General features: G+C 33.2%; 2 protein-coding genes across 3 annotated transcripts; both read left to right on the top strand.

The window, feature by feature from the left end:
• The first annotated feature begins 4,479 nt into the window (after positions 1–4,479).
• LOC126721542 (cell division protein FtsZ homolog 2-2, chloroplastic-like) lies at positions 4,480–12,646 on the top strand. Of its 2 annotated transcripts, none has more exons than XM_050424594.1 (8): positions 4,480–4,788; positions 5,491–6,187; positions 8,288–8,587; positions 9,424–9,514; positions 10,091–10,215; positions 11,410–11,502; positions 12,195–12,251; positions 12,353–12,646. In XM_050424594.1, exons 2-8 carry the CDS (start codon positions 5,573–5,575, stop codon positions 12,479–12,481), a joined length of 1,410 nt encoding a protein of 469 aa, XP_050280551.1. In that variant the 5' UTR covers positions 4,480–4,788; positions 5,491–5,572; the 3' UTR covers positions 12,482–12,646. The 2 variants fall into 2 exon arrangements, with proteins under 2 accessions (XP_050280551.1, XP_050280557.1); XM_050424600.1 differs by lacking the exon at positions 4,480–4,788 and adding an exon at positions 4,950–5,185.
• Positions 12,647–15,148: 2,502 nt separating this feature from the next.
• LOC126721535 (protein BIC1-like) lies at positions 15,149–15,850 on the top strand. Its single transcript, XM_050424587.1, has one exon. It carries the CDS (start codon positions 15,236–15,238, stop codon positions 15,671–15,673), a length of 438 nt encoding a protein of 145 aa, XP_050280544.1. The 5' UTR covers positions 15,149–15,235; the 3' UTR covers positions 15,674–15,850.
• The last annotated feature ends 1,694 nt before the right edge of the window (positions 15,851–17,544 follow it).

Here is a 17,544-nt window from a genome sequence, read left to right as displayed (position 1 = left end):
CATTTTTGCCTATATTTTTTGCTTCCTCAAAATTTTTTTTTAATTAACAAATAATTTCTAATTAAAAAAAAAAAAAAAAAAAAAAAACTTGTTTTTAACTTTTTGTTACACATTCAACATAAAAGTAACAAACAACTATATCTTTAAACACTATACAAATAATTTACCAGAAATTATGAGATACCCAAATGGTATGATAGTAATGACCTACTAATTTTTCAAGTATTTTTATTTCAATATTTTTTATATACCCATTAATAATTGTAAATATTATACTTAACATTATTTTAATTATAATGTAGTGTTTCCCTTAAATTCAAAATCTTAACTGTGGGGCCTGAAATTTGGAATCTCGGCCCACTTCACATTAAGGGCTCAAAGCTCAAGTTGAGGAGCCCTACTACCGAGGAGGTATGAGGAGAACCCTTGATGGCCCAATAATATAGCCGAGGACAACCTCACGCTCAACGCCTCACAAAACGCCTGAAAAAAAGGACAAACTCAGTACAAGAGCAGTACAAGCTAGAAAGCTGCCAACACCATAACGTGGAGCCCAACACCTGACAAGCCCATACCCCATACCATACTATCCAGCTTTTCCCAACCACTCTGACGCGAGGATTGACAGGACGAGTAATTGCCCCAAACAAGGAGAAACTGACACGTAGATGAAGAAGGGGAATTGAATGTTAGTATAAAAGGGAAAAGATAGCTAAAAAGGGAGGGGAGGCCCCCCAGAGGGAGGAGAAAGAAAAAGGAGGCATGGTGAGAATGTAATGCTCCTCGGATTAATTCCGAGGAGTCAAACCTTTCGAACTACATTGATGCAAGGCTCAGCTATACAGTCCAAACTCATCTTTGTATGATCGCTCATGAAACCGGGATCAGATCGAAATCCAGCGCCCAAAGGCAAGCCTTTCTAAACCCACTCTCTACAAATCATATTGTTCGGGCCCTTTACATACGACCCCAATGTCGTCCTTAGGTCGTTAAAAATCGTGTCCCTACATTAACTTATGAATAAAAAAAATTTAAGATAAAAGAAAATTAAGATTAAAAAAAAAAACACACACACACGCACACAAACACAAGCACAAGATGGATGAAAATTCCTATGAAAAAAGATGGATAAAAATTAAGCAGTACGTTGATGATTCCTTAAGAATTGTAATTTGGTCATTTCATCTTTCTTGACAAATACGTTGAGTGAGAGAAGGGGACATATCCTTAGTTTGCTTCATACGCTCTGGACCGGATATTAGGACCAATTGTGAAGGGAATCTCATTTTGTATAGAGAATATACAGTACAAAAATCCAAGAGGGAAATTATTCGATGCTTTTTTTTTTTTTTTTTCCTGAATAAAAAATGGGTCTCCGGTGTGGAAATTATTTGGTGTCCTTGGTATGTTATAGCATCCTCTTATAAATATACATTGTTAAATAAAGGTTAAAAATGTATCCTTTTTAGGTGTCATTATTCAATGTGTATTATATATAATTATATATATTTTCTCTCAACCTTTGCTCAGAGAGTATCTACTTGATACAATTAGAATTTTTTTTTTTTTTGAGAAGAATTTATTTATTTATTTATTATATAGTAACTAGTAACTATATGATATGATATAATTTGAATATAACATGAGTTTATATAATATAAATTTTATTTTCAAAATTTTGGCGACAATAACTAAATGATTGATAATTCACCAAAGCCTCATATACTTCCATATGGAGTATTTTTTTATATATATATTAGTATGGGGGCCAGTTAGCCAGAATGTATTATTAAAACTGTACGGATTGGGCCTGTCGCCCAATTCGAGGATATTAACTAATTTGAGGATGGTCAAATAAGGTTATTATGGGAATGGTATAAGAAGAGGAAATAAGGATTGAATAGAATAGTCCAAAATATGTCCGAGGAGAAAAGTCATCTCGGAAACAGAAATCTGATGTCAGTAGAAATATCTTATCATCCTGAACATCCTTCAAGGTTGCATCACAATTAGAATTCGGACATTAGATAAGGAATGCAACAAATATCTACAAAAGCTGCTACCTCCACATTAAATGCGCCCCAGTTAATTCTCTGGTCGCATTAATGTGGAGGTGATACCTGAACAGTGGTGAAGCAGCCTTACAGCTGCTAGTTGAAGGTTCTGGGAGGTGTTGGATCGGACAAGAATGAGTTCCTAGAACCTGACCTACACGTGTATGGTACGGATGATACTAAAATTATAGTATATAGCATGGAAATGTGGCCTAAAGGAAGGGGATCGAAAAAATCACGCAATCTTTGTAATAATCCTTTGAACTCTTGTAATCTTAATCATCAACTTGATATTCTTACATAGCTCATCGGACTGTGCCGAGGACAAATTTTTTCACTTTACTTGTGTTTGATTCTCTTAAATAAACAACTGTTATTGTCTTTCTTACTAAATAGAACTAATTCTTTTACCCACGCTCTACAAATTTATTGTTTGGGCTTGTTGGGTTTAAACCCAATCCTATATTGGGTTTAATCCAAATTCAGTCCTTACAATTAGTTTTACTCATAATTTATGTTTTTTTTTTTTTTTTTTTTTTTGGTTGGGTTACATTGACTCATTGAAGGCCTAAATTAAAATGTTTATCATCTTAATTAAAATTTAAAATTGAGGGTTTAATTTGAAACCACAACAAATTATAGGGAAAATTTTACCATAGTGGTTAATGAAATTTAGACTAGGCATAATGAGAGTATAGCCACTTCATACATTGAAGGCTTCTAAGTTCTAACATAGTAACATCCAACTTTATTTATACAGAATAGATTCTATAGAATATGATAAAATGTTAATAATTTTGAATCTTTTTATTTTATATAATTTAATTCTTACAACAAGTAGGTATGGGTATTGATCAAATTCTTAAACTACTAATATATAAATTTATGGAATTAACATTCAAAAATATATATACATGATAAGCCATATAAAAGATTGAGTTTAGCTTATTAAGGAAATAAATCAAAAGATGAATAATTAAGAAGGTCAAGGGCCGGGGTTCAAGTTTCCAGGAGAGAGTTTCACACACGTATACACTTAGATTACGCTAGAGTAGAAATTTTATCTTGTATCCAAAAAAAAAAAAAATATATTAGAAATAACTCAAAAAATTAAAATTATTAAGAAAAAAGGGTCATATTTTTTTAGAAAATTAATTTTAAACCATTTTGAAACTTCATAAATTCTTTCCAAGATAATCTCATATAAATTAAGAGATACAATTATGGAAATAATCACAGATAAATCATAGAGATACAATTATGGAAATAATCACAAATAAATCATGAAAATAATATATTCTTTGATTTCTTTCCATTTTCATATGGATAGAATCCCAAATTATTTACATAAAAGCAAATTAAAAAGTTGGTAAATAAGTAATTTTTGTGTTACAATAAAAACAACAATGATCTAGATGAACAATTTACAAATAGAAGAAACCATTGAATTTGAATAGATCATATGCATAAACAATTTTTAAAGACTTGTACGGCTATCCATGTTGATGAGTTGTGTCAAAGTAGGGGTTCTATTGCTTGGATTAAGCCTATTTCAACTCATTTAATAATTGTGTCAAACCCCTCAACCTTGAAACAACTCGTTTATTAAGTGGGTTGGATGTCACAACCTACATATGACACTTAAATAAATATTTCATATTAGGTTGACACAAACACGACCAATTTCAACTCGCTTAATAAGCATATTGTATTAGTCAAAAGATTTGTATCTCAATTGACATTTCTTTGTATTCCCAATAGAGATATGCAAGATTCAAATCCTGCCTCTCTTAATTGTAACTATCAAATTATTTAACCCAAAAAAATGTTATATGGGGCTAACAAGGATACAAACTATTTCAACCCATTTAAGGAATATAACCCAAAATATTTTAACAAAAATTTACATTTTGTAAGCACATAAATAACAAAAATGATAAAATAAATACATTCTACACATATTCAATTTCATAATATATCAATTAAAGTACTAATAACATTCAATTTAAAAGTTTTATTTCAACCCAATGAAATTCCACCTAAATTTTTAAATACACAATCTACCAATATAACCATTAAATTCTATAATTACTTTTTTTTTTTGGTAAACTAATTCTTTAATTACTTAATTATTTATATAATTTAAATTTAAATAAATAAATGAATAAAATTGTGTTTGTATTTTTAAAAAATCCACCAGGAATAATACAGGGGATAAAACAAAAACAAAAACAAAACACAGAAACCGACGCAAGTTAGTTACCGCATCCTCAAATTTTCAGCACAGTTAGTTATAAAAAAAACCCACTCAAGTAGATTATGCCAAATTTTTTCATCTGAAACTTGTTAAGTCCTATACGAGACCGACCAACCATCCTTAACAACAATAATCACTGTTTCCATCTTCAGTTTATTATCCAAATTCAACTATGTTTATCAGTGAACAGTGAAATGAGAAACAAATCCATGTGTTTAAAGCCAATTTAATCTCAGTTTAGCCAATCATATTTCACTAATAACTGATAAGCAACCAAAGCCATGTCCCCTCCTTCCTTCAAGCCAAAAATTTGGAGCCCACAACAACAAAAGTCTCTCTCTCTCTCTCTCTCTCCCACCTAAATTTGTCACATACTACACTCTCCTCTGTACAGCTTTAAGCTCTCAGTGGCTTCTAATTTTCTTGGAGTTATCCCTGTAGCTATTGTTTCCTTGAGTTATTATATCAGACCAAAAGGTATGCTACTTTCATAACCAGTTGTTGTTGTCCCTATGTTGTACCGTTTTGATGCTTCACTTGGTGATTTAAGGGTCATTCTGTTTCTGGGTTCTGGTTTAGCATTGGGTTTTTTCTCATACCCATTTGCCATTTTCTCTTTTGCATTACAATTTGATACATTATTCATTGGTTTGGGGGTCATTATTGTTGTGGGTTTTTGGTCTAGTCTGGGTTTAACCCTTTGTGTTATTTTTTATTTTAATTACATTTTATGTATTTGTATTTTTTTTTGCTTATCAATTAAAGTAGTATGACAAATGGCAGGAAAGAATATGTGTGGCCAACTCTGACTAGTCATTTGAGCATCCATAGCTGACCCCAAATTCCTTTTTGTATATATGATTGTTGCATATGGGTATAATTTTGCTTTTGCATTAGTTAACCTGTTCCCTTCCTTCTTTGATGAGCTGTTGTGAACTTTTTTTTTGAGTGAGCTTTTGTTAGTTTGGTTTAAGGGAGCAATTTCTGAAAGGTCTCTTACTAAGTTTTTAGAATGACTTATGCGATAATTTCTGGAAGTGCTTTTTGATTGATGTATAGAGCGTTGCTCCTTTTCTTGAGCCATGTAGAATTGTTTTCAAGTTAAGAATGAAACCTTCAGGCTACTGAACTTCGAGTGTATTCTTTGTATGTTCTGATTGTTTGTTTTGTGATGACCAGGTTTGGGAATGATGAGTGATTGGCAGAGGCACTTCAGTCCTGAATTCTAATTTTCAAGAATTAGATTTTACACTTCTCTAATATGGCAACTTGCATGTCGCCCTGTTCTATGCCATCTAGCACGCGAGTTTCAGTTGGAATACTAGCCTCCCCAAGGGGGAGAATTCTAAAGGAATCTCAAATGTGTATGGCTAGTACCCTGAAGATTGTTGACAGGAAGAGTAGTTTGTGGGGAACTAGCCAAAAGAATGCGGTGGAATTCTCTCGGTTTAAGTGCTCCGTTAATTCTCACAACATTAGCCCAAACCACAGGAGAAACACTTTTTTGGATCTACATCCTGAGGTCTCAGTGCTCAGAGGCGATGAAAATGTCAAGGAGAGCTTAAGAGAATCTTTCATTCCAAGTAACTACAATGAAGCCAATATCAAAGTTGTTGGTGTTGGGGGTGGTGGTTCTAATGCTGTTAATCGAATGTTAGAGAGTTCAATGAAGGGTGTGGAGTTTTGGATTGTTAACACAGATGTTCAAGCGATTAAAATGTCCCCGGTTTCCCCAGAGAACCGCTTACAAATTGGTCAGGAACTTACTAGGGGTCTTGGCGCTGGTGGAAACCCAGATATAGGCATGAGTGCTGCAAATGAAAGCAAAGCAGCAATAGAGGAATCACTTCACGGTGCAGACATGGTCTTTGTAACGGTAGGTACACATTCTATTTCGCAATCTTTTGTTAGAAATTTTCACTATATAAAGGTAGATCCAGGAAGAGGATTTAATTTAATTTAATTTTTTTATTGCTTCTCTCTGTTTGAAAAAAGAATAGTTGCTCAGCAGAAAAAAAAGATTTTTAATTGAGGTTTGGATGTGACCATGTTATTTGAAAATTTGCATAATTTTTTTGTGGTTGAAATTTTGGGGGAAAAGGAGAGTGGTTGTATGATTGTTTCCTTTCTTAGTCAAGGCCCCTCTAGTGGTGAAAGTTGAAACATAGCACTTCTCACAAATCATCAATAAAAACTTTCAAAACTAGATATTGCTTTAGAAATTTCCATAAAACGTTAGAGAATTATCCGGGGCCTGAAGATGTAGAAGTTTAGTGGGATATCTGTTAAGCAACGTCCAATTATATATCCTATTTATTGTGACCTGCTTGAGGAGGAAAGATCTTACTTCATAAGAACCAGTGGGATGTAGGAATGCCAAAATGTATATAATGAGCGTGTGTATGCTTAATGTTTGTGCCCTGAACATGTGATGTCTCTCTGAGTCAGGAGAATGGTCCAGGAACCCATCTTAAGGGCTCATCACTTCTTTGCTGTTTGCAGTTGGATTACACCTGCGGACCTGCCCTTGTCATTCAGGTGGCAGTGTTCCTGGGGTGTCTTGGTTGGACATTAGGGCTATGCTGGGAATGGATATTTGCCTTTCCTATCTTGTGCACTGCCTTCCTCTCTGGCTGTTTTTTTGGAAAATAGCAGGATCTGTCCCCAGGACATGTGCTATCCTGAGCATGACGGCCGCTTATCTTTTATGGAGTCTACTATTTTCTACTGCAGCCTTCACTTTAATTAGTTTAATAGGTTACTTATTAGTTATTAGATGGATAATGCTAGCTTGAGGATGTACCATAAGGAAGTGTTGCAAATGAGTGCTAATCAATGAAGTTTTGGGCATAGAAAATGTGACATATTTTTGGCTATTTGATAAAGAAAGTTCGTGAGATTTTAGGGTTTTGATAGGTAAGAGGAAGTGCTTGAGGAAGAAGGATAAGAGAGAAATTAATGGTGCTGAGGGGTTCTTAGTTGTACCTGTAATTTTCTAGGAGATTTTAGGGTTTTAGGTGTTTTGAGCATTCAGGCATGTTGACCTTCATGTGTTCTTCAAAATCCTAAAATCTCCTAGAAAATTATAGGTACAACTAATAACCAAAATACCCTTAATTTGCAATGATTGCTGAAATTACTATTTTGCCCCTAATGCAAAATTGACCTTACCTTGTTAAATAAAAAGTTAAAACTCAAATTAAAAACTATTTTAACCCTAGGACACATATAATTATAGACCTTTAAAACCACAAATTTTACTTCAATTAGACTTCATAGGTGGGTCCTATAAAATAAGTCTTAAATAGACAAATTTGCAAAGTAATAACAAATTAATCTTCCGTGGATGCGTCACTTAACTATTATAAGAGAAGGGGATTCCTACTGTCTAATTGGATGCTTGAACTCTTCTTGATTTTCCCTTGTAGGGTACAGAGTAAAAAAATATGAGAACACACTGCTGGAAGTTCTGGGCAGTGGCTATTGTAAGGATTTTGGGATGTTAGGATGATGGCTTGGGGTGGAAAAGGTCAATGGGCTAATTTTGGTGGAAAACTAAAAAGAAAAAAGGCTGGTTGTACCATAACTAAAACAATGCAGCAGTTTGGAGAATCAATAAAGGAGAGATTGTGCCTTCAATCAAAAGGGTCATTACCTAGTAATGGTCTCACTTTATTGGGGTCATGAGAAGGATGGCTTTGGTTTGGACCTAAATTCAGCATTCCCTAGACTCAAACCTACACACTTGCACTCGGAAGCCCAAGACTTTTACCATCGCATTAGATAATGACATTGTGCCTTTCATAACGAAGCAAAAGTAGATTTAGGAAAAGGATTAAGGACTCTGCTACTTTCTTTATCTAATACTCTTTAAGTCTTGACATTAATGCTTTGCATTCCCTGATGGCAGCCTAGTCCTGTTACTTCTGTTGTTTGGTTTTGGTACACTTTTTTTAATTATGAATAAAATCCGTAGGCTGGAATGGGAGGAGGAACTGGAACTGGTGGGGCTCCAGTAGTTGCAGGAATTGCAAAGTCCATGGGTATCTTGACTGTTGGTATTGTCACGACTCCATTCTCTTTTGAGGGGCGAAGGCGGGCAGTTCAAGCTCAGGAAGGAATTGCAGCTTTAAGAAACAATGTTGACACATTGATTGTTATTCCTAATGACAAGTTGTTGACTGCAGTTTCACAGTCAACCCCAGTAACAGAGGCATTCAATTTGGCTGATGACATACTTCGGCAGGGTGTTCGTGGCATCTCTGATATCATAACGGTATGGAATGTAAAATGAAATTGTTACATTAACTTTTATCTTTGGCTTCCTAGTAACATGTAACTTTTACAAAGATCTATATTAGGATTTCTTAAGAGGTAGAATTTGAACTGGCTTCAAATTGTTCAATATTCATGGCTTGTTGTAAAAAGCAAGATAGAGATTTGGTTGTGGGTTTAAAATCCATTGGATGCACGCAATGGCAGAGCTAGGGGGGTCCAATGCCACCCCTGGCCCATGATCAATCATTCAAATTAAAATGTTCTGTTTGCCCTCAATCATTCAAATTCAAATTACCTTCTATTGACTGCTCTTTTGGCTTTAGAGGTTTTGTAACATCAGTTCCTTCTTTGGTCATATTTTGAATATGTGATTCTAAAAAATATATAAAGTAAAATGCAAAACTGACCTTCTAAATTTCTTCAAATTTCATTTCAGTCCTCTAACTTTGTTTTTGTTCATTTCAATTCTCTAACTTTCAATTTTATTCAATTAAGGCTTTTCCATCAACTTTTGTTATATGTTATGGTTAATTTTTCAATTTTATAAATTTTTCTTCAATTTTTTTAAATTAAAAAAATTCAATTAATGATTGAAAAATATTTAAGAGATTTTTTTTTTTCAAAAAAATTTTAACAAAAGTTAACGGAAATGCCTTAATTGAATAAATCTGAAACTTAAAGGACCGAAATGAATGAAAGTAAAGTTAGAGGACTGAAATGAAATCTGAAGAAAGTTAGAGGGTTAGTTTTGCATTTTAGCCAAATATATATATTTTTTGAATATGTGAATTATTTTATTTTTGTCTTGATGGTGGTTGGTTACCTCAATTGCAGGTTCCAGGTCTGGTCAATGTTGATTTTGCCGATGTGCGGGCTATTATGAAAGATGCTGGTTCTTCTTTAATGGGGATAGGTACTGCAACTGGTAAGTTTAAAATTTTCAGTTTTCACTTGGTCTAGCATGACTACTAGGAAAAGAGATGTTAATATCTTATAAGGAAAGAGAAAAGAAAAGACTATTTAAGTTTTTTAAGTTATTAGAATGAGAACATTAAGCATTATAATATTATATAATGAAGGATGCAGGCATGTTGAATAAAAGCTCACAAACTAAGTTACCATACAATCATAAAGGAGGAACAACCAAACTAAATGCAATCAACAAAGAGTAAAGGAAAAGAACGACCTACAAGTACAAAAATTTTGGTTTTGTGACAAGTTATGGTAAATTGTAACAAAAGAAAAGGGACAAGTATTGTACAACGTTTTGTACTTATTATGGAAAAAAAGAACTGAGTTACTGCATGTGGGTTGTTCTTTTTCTTTCTCCTCCTTTTATAGTTTCATGAACTTTTCTCATGATGCCTGCCACTTCTTTTACATTTTGCTTAGTTTTAGGCTTTTTTTGTTATATCATTCTGACCTGTAGCTGACAAACTGACCTTAGTCCCAGTGTCTGCATGCTCGGTGTTATGAATCTATCAATTGTTGTTGACTGCAGGGAAGACCAGGGCAAGAGATGCTGCATTGAATGCCATCCAGTCACCTTTGTTAGATATCGGAATAGAAAGAGCTACTGGAATTGTTTGGAATATAACTGGTGGAAATGATTTAACTTTATTTGAGGTGGGCCTTCTTTTAGGGTTGTGGTCACTTAATTGTAAAGAATTTGCATACCTATCCATTGCAGAGGTTCTTTATTTTTTTGTGTGTTTTTTTCCTTTGGAAACCAGGGGGAGGGGGAGTGTCTGAATTTTTGGTTATGTTGGGCATTATCCCGTGCAGCTGAACTCTCTCTCACATGAACACACAAATATGCACACACGAAGGTATTTTGTGCATCTAGCATATGCATCATCTTTCTCATTACATGTGAGGCCTACACGGTTGTGGGACCCACATGTTGTGAGAGAGATCATGTATATATTGGATGCACAATATAATTATTGCTTGCATACACACACACCCCCCTAATTAGGGTCATTACAAAACAGGAAGAAAAAATTAGGGCTCAGACCTAATTGGGCTTACATTTAAGTATTGGTGCTGTGTGTCTAGGCGTTCATATTTTGTTTGATACCAAACCTTGGTACACAGGGTATAGCAAAATAATTTTTTGTCCTTCATCCTTTTTCCTTCCATATCTTCGGCCAGATGATGCATTTATGTAGTTGTGTAAAAAAAATTTATACCTTGATTTTGTATGCTCAATTTGAATTGATCTCACTACTTAAATGCAATGAAAAAAAGTATATTTTAAGAGTATCTGAGGTAACTTGTAGTAAGGACTTTATTCTTCTCTGTTATATGGTCACAGATGTTGAAAATAGTATGTCTGACTGACATGTTCATACTCCTGTCATGTCCAACATGGGTAGATCACTTTCTTTGAAGTGTCCATGTAACATATAGGCTAGTTGTGTAACTCCTGCCCTTCAATATGAAGTCACCTAAAAAGCTATTAGGAATTTTCTTTTCCTAACAACTGACCTTAAATATGAGGTTACACCCCCTCCTTTTTTCTCCATATCTGGCCCCTCATATCATTAACTTTCTTATGGAGTTTTGAGTAAGGTCTTTTAATGGAATTTCTTGAACTATTTCTGTAAATAATTAGCGAGAGAGAAGAATAAGGCTTTTACCTTGAGCTGGGTCAATAAGAATAAATTTTTACTGTTACTGAATTTTTTGGGTGCATATAATGATGTGGATACTTTACTTCTTGTCATACTGGTTACAATATGCTTTAGCTAGCATCACACTTGCTTTTTAACTCATATTATGTCAAACCTTTGACCTTGGGTCACTTGTTAATTGCAGGTGAATGCTGCAGCAGAGGTTATATATGACCTAGTGGATCCCAGTGCAAACTTGATATTTGGAGCAGTGATAGATCAATCACTAAGCGGCCAGGTAAGATTGGAAGGGTTGGAAATATTAGGAGTGAATTTTTATTTATTTATAATTATCCTTGTAGTTCAGACTCAAAGATTTCTTACAACTATATATATATATATAGATTGTCACCATTTCATTGGTTCTGAAATCTGAATGTACTTGTTAGTGGACTTCTAGCAGGTCCATTGAAAAATTAGACATCCTTGGATGAAGCTATAAGCTGACATGACTAATATAAAAAAATCCAATTTTCATGAATCTTCTGGAACTTGATAAATTTAGTAGGATCCATAGTTGTGGTCATGCTATTGCGTATAACATCAGTTAGATGAGTACAGGATATTTTGCTGTTATACTAGTGCATTATCATATCTTTTTATTGTTTGATAATATGATGCTTAATTGCTTATCATTATTGTTAGTGAAAGCATGATCAGTTGGCCTGACCATCTGTTTGACTGTTTCTTCTTACTTGTAATATTCCAAGAGTTGACCACATATTATCGCTTTTTAAGGTAGGACTTACAATTCCTATAGACTGCTTCTGGAGTATTGTTGCAAAAAGGATTATTCTATGAATTATGCGTCTATAGTCTCTGTTGTTTGTTACATACCATAAGCTCTAGTAAATGTAAGGTTTGTTAAGTGAGGTTAGAATTGCATTCAGAGAGACTAATGGTTAGGTTTGGATATTTTCTTGCTTATAGGTCAGCATAACTCTGATTGCCACTGGATTCAAACGCCAGGATGAAAGTGAAGGGAGGGTAGGTGCTCTCTCTCTCTCTCTCTTTATAATAATCTATGCCATCTTAAGAACCCAGAAATCTTTACATAATTTCACTCTCTTTGTTCTGGGTGAATGTAGAAACCTCAGTTTGCACGTGGTGATGGTTCCTTTGGGATCAATAGACGACCCTCTTCCACAGAAGGCAGTTTAGTGCAGATCCCTGAGTTCTTAAAGAAGAAGGGGCGATCTCGCTACCCGCAAGTCTAAGATTATTATTTTGTAATGTAAATATATCAATTTCATCTTAATTCTTCTCTTTTGGTTTGTCTTTCCTCCTCTTTCAAAAATTTAGTCTAAGAACCTAACATTTTGTTGCTAGCTAGCTGCAATATTCAGCTTGCACCTTATCAATAAAAAGTGCGCTTTTTGATTGCTGCGTTGTTTGTTCCTCTTTCAAAACTTCAGTCTAAGAACCTAACATTTTCTTGCTAGCTGCAAGATTCAGCTTGCATCTAATATCGCATATTTCATTGGTAGTGCTCTAATATTTGCGTCGTTGTGATGTGTGTATGTTGCAAGTTACATCTAATGTAAATTTTGTCAATGTTTGATTGCGAATATTTTGAAAAACTCTTAGATATACATGCCGAACATATAATCCATAAAATATTCATAAATATTATATATTTGGAAGTAGAAACATAGTATGAAAAACTCATGGATGATTATCAGACTCATTTATCAAAAAGGTATGTAGTTTCACAAGTCACGACTCAACACAAATTGTTGTGGTATTTTAATAAAAATCTTAGTAAAATAAAAAATGGGAGCAATAAGTCAGATAAATGTGATAGTAAATATAACCCAATTAATGAAGTAGCCCTTTAGATACAATGAAGAACTTTTGTGTAGATTTCATATATAATAGTAAATGAACTGTTTGATAATATTTGAGAATAGAAGGGAGATGATTTATGAATTCTCAATTGAACGCATGGTGATTTGGGCACTCGTTTTTAGGGGTATAATACACTCACCTTTCAGCTTTCTCTAAGTGCCAGTTTGGATTGAGGGTGAGGGAAAGAGAGTAAAGTAGAGTTGGTTGGAAATTCATGAGAGAGAAGGAGCATAGTAAATTCATGAGGGAAGGGGAGCAATTTCCGGCCAACGCTACTCTATTCTCCTCCCCCTCCCTTACCCTCAATCCAAACTAGCCATTACAGCTAAGAAGTAAGGTCTTTCCAAAACTTCTTCTATAGGTTCTATTTTTGGAGAATAAAATGTGTGATGTCTTTTCCAAACTTCCTTCTATAGGTTCTATTTTTGGAGTATAAAATGTATTATATTTTGTGGAATTTCTACGTAATAAATTTACATAACGTATATAGAGGGTACCTACTAGTTAAGGTTATTATATTGTAGGGATGACATACCATAACCTCAACACCATCAATTTTACCAAGTTAGAGTAAATTGGTTTGTGCCTCAATTTTTGTCACTCACCACTCTACAACTATTCAACAACAAATTATAATTATTTTAAGTTATAATTTCTTATATTTTCTAACACTTTGAGACTGAGTTGGCTATGGAGTATATTGATGCTTTGTCCCATACAATTAATGCCTCCCCTCAAGATGGAGATCTCAGCTATCCTTTTTACAAAAAAAATCTTCTTTTATCTTACCCTTCTAGATGGCTACCATATCTTAATTGAAGAAGATCCAACACATAAAAGCTCATAAATTAGGACTAATGATAATGATTAGTGTATAAATTATTTTGCTTAATTGTTTTGTTGATACTCTTTATGTGATCAAGTTTAATAGTACTGGAAAACAAATGAGACCGTAGAAAACAGTGTTACCGTGATTCCAAAGATTGGCTAGGTGGTTTTTCACTCTTGGTTTTTATTCACCGGTAATTCCCAGTGGCATCACTTGAATAGAAATTAGTGGACATCTCCTTGTTTGTGTGAGTGTGTGTGAGAGAGAGAGAAAATAAAAATTTATAATAAAACGGTCAAATATAATACACATTTTTACCTATTACCACTCATCATTCAAAATTAATAGAAGTATAATAGATGGGTCAATTAGTATAAAATTTTAGAGTAATGATTATCACACTCGTTATTGCAAATACCTCATACACATTCTTTTGAAATTATGTTTTCAAATTTAAAACATAATTTTAGAGTGTGTGCAATAGCAAAAGTTAATAAATTTTACCCAGAATTTTGAATTAAATTGATAGAAATCGTTTACATTCTATCCAAATCTTAAAATTAAAAAAAAAAAAAAATTAAGAACGAGGCTATACATAGTCAGAAGTTTATAAATGAATAAAATTGAATATAATGAATAGATTATATAAACAATTCTATGAATTCACCCAATTGCACACCAATTTTATAACTTGTTAACTTAAGTAATTATGAGCGGTGAGTATATCCACCGTAATTCATTAATCATTTCTAGACCCGCATGTGAAGCAGTGGTAAAATTTGGTGTAAATATATGCCTCTTGGCGGGCTGATAAATTTTTAAGGAATGGTTGGACTTAGAATACATCATCACCTCAGAACTTAAAAGTATCTCTTTTTATTTTTGCTTTTTCTTTTTTCCCTAAAGCACATCCACGTCTTTTCTATGATAAATCAATTCCAAGGGACTCATTGTCTCCACCTCAATGCCCCACGAACCACGATCAAAATACACAATCTCATTGGCCAAACCCGCAAGTCAAAGTTACACTAACTTTCACCAAATTCATGTCCTCCTCACAAAACCCTAGAGATCATAAATACTCCAAAACTCTCACTCATCCTCACTACCACACAAATTTGACACCAAAACCTAACATGAGACGTAGAGATTTCACATACCATTCAAACCTATATTCGCTACGTGTAGTATAAACCCAACACTCATTCCCTCAAACAAGCTTGGTCTTTATATACAAAACATATCTCCTATATTAGCCTAGCTAAGCTGCCTTGGTATCCATATTCTCTCATTCATGGAAGAACAACAATCCAAGAGCATGGCTCAACGATTTTCTAGGAAACCCAGTTGCCGGATTCCATCATTTTCCTCTGAACCAAACAAGACCACTGCTATGGGGCCTGAAAATTCAGTCAAGACTATTCACTATATTGCTTTGCATGGTTCTTCTTTGGCTCCTGTGGAGCATAATCTAGATTCCATTGCTGAACCTGAGGCAATATTGCAAAGAGAATCAGGACGAGAGAGACTGAAGAGGCATCGAGAAGAGGTGGCTGGAAGGGTTTTGATACCCGATACATGGGGTCAAGAGGGTTTGCTCAAGGACTGGATCGATTATTCTTCTTTCGACAACTTGTTAGCCCCCAGTGGACTCATGTCAGCTCGTGAATCACTCATTTCACAAGGAGGTCGAGGAAGTTCTCAACGAATGAGGATCGAGGGTAGGTGTTGAACTCTATCTTTCAGATCGGATTCATGTTAGAACTTAGATCTAAGAAATAAAATATTAACCCGAAAATAGAGACTCTCCCAAGAGGATCTAGTTGTTGTAATAACAATATCTGTGATACTGTGAACATAAATTAATTTCTTTCTTTTTTTGATGAATTATATTAAATAAATTCTACTATGTGATGTTGTCTTGTTCAAGTAATTATAATATAGCACCTTTTTTTTTTTGGTTTGAAGTAATTATATATATTTTTTGTTGAGTATAGAGTTTTTCTTCTTTTGGCAAGTATTAATTATTAACTAGGAAGAAATTTTTATTTGCTTAATTAAAGATTTTATGGGTAAAAGTATTTGTTCAAACTTCAAACCAACTAGCTGGGAATTGGAATGAGCACATATATGCTCACCCACTCTTAAGTCTTAACTTATAACATGAGATTTTAAAAAAATATAATAGAAGCACTTAAATATTAGGTCGTGGATTTGTGCACGAGAATAAGGTGTAAATTAACTAGACAATTGAACTCAACCAGAAAGGAAAATTGTGTTTAGGTATCATTTAGAGAGAGTTATAAAAAAAATTAAAAATAAAATTTATCATTTAAAAGAGGAGCATGTGGCAGATGGAAGATTCTAGTCTAGGGAGAAGATTAAAAACAAGGGTGAAAGAAAAACTAATTCCAAAAATTTTAACTAATTATGTATACAAACCTCAATGGTCATATAAAATATAATATGATTATAAACTAAAATTTATTTTTGATGCCCAATGTCAATCTACTCTATTTTATTGACAATCTTTCATAATTTTTTATTATTATTATTTATAATTATTCATATTTTCAAATCATTGAAAGATTTATATTTATAATTATTTATCTTTTTTGATGTCATTGAAAGATAAGTATTATGCACTTTTGTTTATTTTAATATATAGATTCTACTTTTTTCAGTCAAAAAAAGAAAGATAAGTATTAAGCTCAATTTAATTATGGCTAAAATATACTTTTAGTTACTGAAATTTATCCATTAAAAGTTTCTGAAATTTAGTCCAGATTTGATTTTCCTTCCCTTAAATTTAGAAAGTTACCTTTCCAATTTTAAAATTTTTAAAAATATATCAGTTTTCATTTTTCGCCCACATCTATGATTAAAGAAATTACATGACTTAACTAAATGCTTATATGGTAGCGAAGACAATTTTGCGCCACCCCGCCTTACTTTGCCTCTCCTTATTATTTAAAAAAATAAATCAATACTAGCTTATATAAATGCATGGATAATAAGATTTTTATTTTTATTGTGATATTGTCTTGTTAAACACTTGGATAATATTATTTAGTTCTTGTTAAAAATTAGTTTGATTTGTTGAGATAAATTTAGTTGTAATTTAAAGTATATTTATATTAATGAAACGTGTTTTATTAGAAAAAAATTATAATAGTTATGGGGCAAATTAACATGGAGTAAAAATTTATGAGGCAAGAAAGAGGCAAGTAAGTTTTCCTCGTCATACGGAGTTGGACGGGAATGAGGCAAGATAAAACCATTCAGGGTGGGAGTGAAGATCCTATCCTTTATCTCTACGCCTCCCCTCTCCATTGCCATCAATATTGTGTTTTAAAAGGATAACTTGGTCTAGTATAAATAATGGTGGTAGATTAACATAATGAAAAAAAAAAAAAAAATATATATATATATATATATATCTTTTGAATTTTTATTTATTGATAAGATTATTGTTTTAAACATGACAAAAAATTAAACTTGAATTTAAACAAAATTTCAGGGACAAAAAGTACTTTAGTCTCTGAGGCTCTAATTATTAGTATATTCAGTGTAATCGGTTTCTTAAACCATTAGGTCCATTAC

Source organism: Quercus robur, chromosome 1 (assembly GCF_932294415.1).
Source record: "Quercus robur chromosome 1, dhQueRobu3.1, whole genome shotgun sequence".
NCBI classification, from domain to species: Eukaryota; Viridiplantae; Streptophyta; class Magnoliopsida; order Fagales; family Fagaceae; genus Quercus; species Quercus robur.
Note: the sequence above shows the minus strand (reverse complement) of the source record. Positions and strands in the feature narration are given on the sequence as shown.

Bases quoted from the DNA above. Each gene is read 5' to 3' on its own strand.
- LOC126721542 (XM_050424594.1), top strand. From the start codon at position 5,573: ATGGCAACTTGCATGTCGCCCTGTTCTATGCCATCTAGCACGCGAGTT. The intron at 10,216-11,409 runs GTGGGCCTTCTT...TGTTAATTGCAG, and splicing joins ATGATTTAACTTTATTTGAG to GTGAATGCTGCAGCAGAGGT. The intron at 11,503-12,194 runs GTAAGATTGGAA...TCTTGCTTATAG, and splicing joins ATCAATCACTAAGCGGCCAG to GTCAGCATAACTCTGATTGC.
- LOC126721535 (XM_050424587.1), top strand. From the start codon at position 15,236: ATGGAAGAACAACAATCCAAGAGCATGGCTCAACGATTTTCTAGGAAA.